Source organism: Corythoichthys intestinalis, chromosome 15 (assembly GCF_030265065.1).
Source record: "Corythoichthys intestinalis isolate RoL2023-P3 chromosome 15, ASM3026506v1, whole genome shotgun sequence".
Taxonomy (NCBI): domain Eukaryota; kingdom Metazoa; phylum Chordata; class Actinopteri; order Syngnathiformes; family Syngnathidae; genus Corythoichthys; species Corythoichthys intestinalis.
This window is the reverse complement of record NC_080409.1, coordinates 44060494-44064207: the sequence shown is the minus strand read 5'-3', so window position 1 is coordinate 44064207 and position 3714 is coordinate 44060494. Positions and strand designations below refer to the sequence as shown.

The window sequence follows — 3714 nt, the reverse complement described above, 5'->3', positions numbered from 1 at the left end:
TCTGGAAGTTTTCAAAATGTTTCTTGAGTAGTTTTTGAAAACAAAGGTTTGAATCAAACGGTGTATCACCTGAACTAATACATGTGAAAGTTAGTACAAGTTGATATATTTATTTTGCATTGATCATTTAGCCGATCAATAAATTAGGTTCATATGAAATGTAGCCTTCCTATCAATGTCCAGTCTCCAGCAAAAAAAAGTGTACATGGAGGTTATGCTGTTATATCGTCCCTACCAATGTTGAGACCAAACCTGCGGCCTTGCCTCAGCATCTTCATCTCTGGCACCTCTAGCTCTTCTGTTCATGATAAATAGAGACCTTTATACAAACATACATAACAACTCTTAGAAATCTTTTTTTTTTCTGCTGGTTAATGGCTTCAATTAAAAAACGACATAATATTCCTGTATTTTGGGTGCTCTAAAGTACCTGGAAAAAATCAGATTGAGAATCCCTTGAAGGCAACCCCAGTTCCTATTTCCTCATTCCTCCCACCGCGGCCGCATTGGCCAATAAGAAGGCGCCTCTTTTCGCTTCCGCCAATCGGGGAGCGGCCCCGATGAATGGGCGGGTTCGTCTCGCAAGCTATATAAACCTACTGACGCTCTCATTTTGACAGCAAGGCGAGCTTCATCCCGAAGGCGGAAGTCATCAAACCGAAGTGACTTTTTTTTCTCTCCACACATATCAAACTCCGCCATGAAAGCCATTAGTCCCGTCCGTTCAGGGAGGAGCTGCTACAAAGCCGTGTGCTGCATTTCGGAGCGCAGCGTGGCCATCGGCCGGACGACAAAGCAGCAACAACACGCGTGCGTGGAGGTGCCGCCGGGTGACATGAACGACTGCTACTCGCGCTTGGCGGCGCTCGTGCCCAGCATCCCCCGTAACAAGAGTGTGAGCCAGGTGGAGATCCTTCAGCACGTCATTGACTACATCTTCGATCTACAGATCGCCCTTGAGGCCGAAGAAACTCCGAGGCTTTTGTCAATAAAGGTAAGCAAATTTTGACTAGATGTGTATTTGAATAATATTGGTGCAATCATAAAAACTGTCTTATATACTATAGTAGTTATACAATGTTGATTAAAGTTTGGATCTTCTTCTAGACTGCTGACCTGACCAGAACTTTCTCCAAAGATGAAGGGCGTTTGTGCCATTAGGATATATCATGTTTGATCATGGTAGGTACTGCCACAACTTTACATACATGTGTATACATATAAACCAGTCCGTTATGTGAACAATGTGAACAGATATAGCTGTGAGAAACATAATGTTCGTGGGCCAATATGCTTTTTCTATAGGAAAAGTAAGTTTTATACTGTTGCTGTCCTTTTGAAAAATGTACATCTCGGTGGGATATCCTGACATCTACCTTGAATTTAAAGTCATTTTAATAAACATGTTTTTTTGTTTGTTTTTTTTTGCTGAAATGGAACCATTTCTTAGTGTAGTTTTGAATGAAGGCAAGTTGTCAGGTCTATTGAGTTTTTTTTAATGCCATTTTCAATTGTAAATAGAATTTACTCCACAAATCAGAAGTGCTTCTTTTCTAACATGATTTGAATGTCCAACATGAGGTTCTTGATGAGTCATGATTCAAATAGAGAAATCACTACGACTCCCCCTCAGACATGGTGCAATAGACCCTTGAAACCAGACAGGGAACTGAAAAACGGGCTTTGCTGTTATTATTCTTTTGGTTGACTGCTATTTGTGAAATTACTCCATACATAATTCAGTGCCCTTATGAATAATACTAAATATTGTTTATAGGCTTTTTTGCCTGGTACTCAAAATGCGGTGACGGGGACCATTCATGGCCCGCAGGCCGTATTTGTCCCACCCCAGCCTTAAAGCTATCCACACGTGTCAACATTTTGGGTAAAAAAACATTTTAGTCCTTTAAATAAAGTCAATTTTATCGCTCTTTCAAAGCTAAGAAACAATTTATTTATTTATTTATTTATTTTTGTCAGTGTGAAATCACTTAAAAAGTTTAAAATGATATTACAATCCGGAGCGGCAACTAATTAGGCGAGACCCTGGTTCTGTTTGTAAACGGATTCATTGCTATCTGCCTGGGGTTAATGAATGCTCCATGCTCGGCGCCAGTCTGTCTGTGGCCGAGAGGGAGGAGGAGGAGGAGGAATCTTGACTTGACTTTTTCTTTCCTTCTCCATGCAGGTGCAGGGAAACACATGTCTCCACTTCACTGCCGGCCAGAAGAGCACAAGAAGGGAGGGGGGGCATGAGAGAGTAGGATAGGTATGCAGAGAGAGACTAGATGGAAAGCGCTGAGTGTTTTTCTGCTCGCTCCGTCCGGAATGGACACATCAACACACCAAAGCTTCATTTTGGACTCGTTCCTGCACTGCACCTTCATATATTTACATTCCAGCGACACCCCTCCTTCACCCATGTTTGTTTTCCAACCTCCATACAACACGTGTACATATCTATTAGGTGTGTATGTGAGTTTTATTTTGTATTATAACAATCCAGAAACTCTATAATAGAGTTATTTGTAAACTGTCTGTGGGGATTGTTGTTATTTCCACAGATGATATTCCACTGAGTTTCATAAACTCGTTATTGTAAAGTTTGAGTGTACTATTCAATGTTATGACATGAATAAATACAATTCAAAACAATACGTTTGTGTGTGTGTGTGTTATAGCTATGTAGCGGTGTAATTACAACTGGAAAATTGTTGAAAATGATTTGAAAAGGAGATTGTAGGTGTGTTTCCTGTGCGTTAGGATTCTCCAAATTGATTGAAAATGGGATTTAAGATGTGTAATATGTTAATAAATTATATGAACACATTAGTCATAATGTTTGGAGATAGACTAATTGACTCTACTACTTTTCCACCTACTTTGAAACCTACGGCTTAAATAGACCACTGATTAACTGCATGTCTTTTGGTGTAAATATCCCATAATACAATGTGGGCACCTGTAGTTTCTAGTCCAGTATGGTTAATACATGAACAAATTTGTTTTCCTGACAAATTTGGTAGGTGCGGCTTATTGGCAGAAAATTACAGTATATTCAATAGAATACACTGCAACAGTCCCAATGTGTCACCTTTATTAAAAAAAAAAAAAAAAAAAAAAAAACTTCCAAGTGAAATTCAATAATGTACCTAATATGAATGAAATGTTTATTGTCATCATCATTGGTATCATTGACAGTTACAAAATGTGGGATAGTTTGGCCAAAGAGAATCATTATAGTGCCTCAATATAGTGAGGCACTGCGTTCAAAAGACAATGACGTCATGCAAATAAATCAAACTGCTGATTGAAATGTCCTGAAATATGCATTTGGCCGATTGATGAGATAAAACAAAGTCATTCATTTTTGTTTATAAGGTAGTTTTTTTTTCACCGAGAAAGTAAATAAATGTCTCCCATCTAGTGGCATGAAATGGAATTACTGGACAGCTGGTTTATAATTCGAAGACGAGGCTCCGTATCAGCCGAAAATTGAGGCTACAGCGTCATCTGTTGGTAAAATTAGTCACTTACTCCCCTTTTATACTACAATACTGCCACAAAGAGTTAGCTCCAGTTGACATTTTTGTTTTTGCAGTCATTATCGTCAAGAATCCATCCTTAAAGTTTTACACAATGGTTGCCATTAACTGCGGTAGACATCCAATCTATTTTGACACAAATGTAATAAATCAAGTAAAAGGATACCCA

The 3714-nt window shown here is 39.0% G+C and overlaps 1 protein-coding gene across 1 annotated transcript; it reads left to right on the top strand.

Moving 5' to 3' along the window:
• Positions 1–620: 620 nt before the first annotated feature.
• Positions 621–2648, top strand: id3 (inhibitor of DNA binding 3). Its single transcript, XM_057859586.1, has 3 exons — positions 621–994; positions 1108–1182; positions 2189–2648. The coding sequence occupies exons 1-2, from the start codon at positions 701–703 to the stop codon at positions 1159–1161; spliced, it is 348 nt and encodes a 115-aa protein (XP_057715569.1). The 5' UTR covers positions 621–700; the 3' UTR covers positions 1162–1182; positions 2189–2648.
• The last annotated feature ends 1066 nt before the right edge of the window (positions 2649–3714 follow it).

Bases quoted from the DNA above. Each gene is read 5' to 3' on its own strand.
- id3 (XM_057859586.1), top strand. From the start codon at position 701: ATGAAAGCCATTAGTCCCGTCCGTTCAGGGAGGAGCTGCTACAAAGCC. The intron at 995-1,107 runs GTAAGCAAATTT...ATCTTCTTCTAG, and splicing joins CGAGGCTTTTGTCAATAAAG to ACTGCTGACCTGACCAGAAC.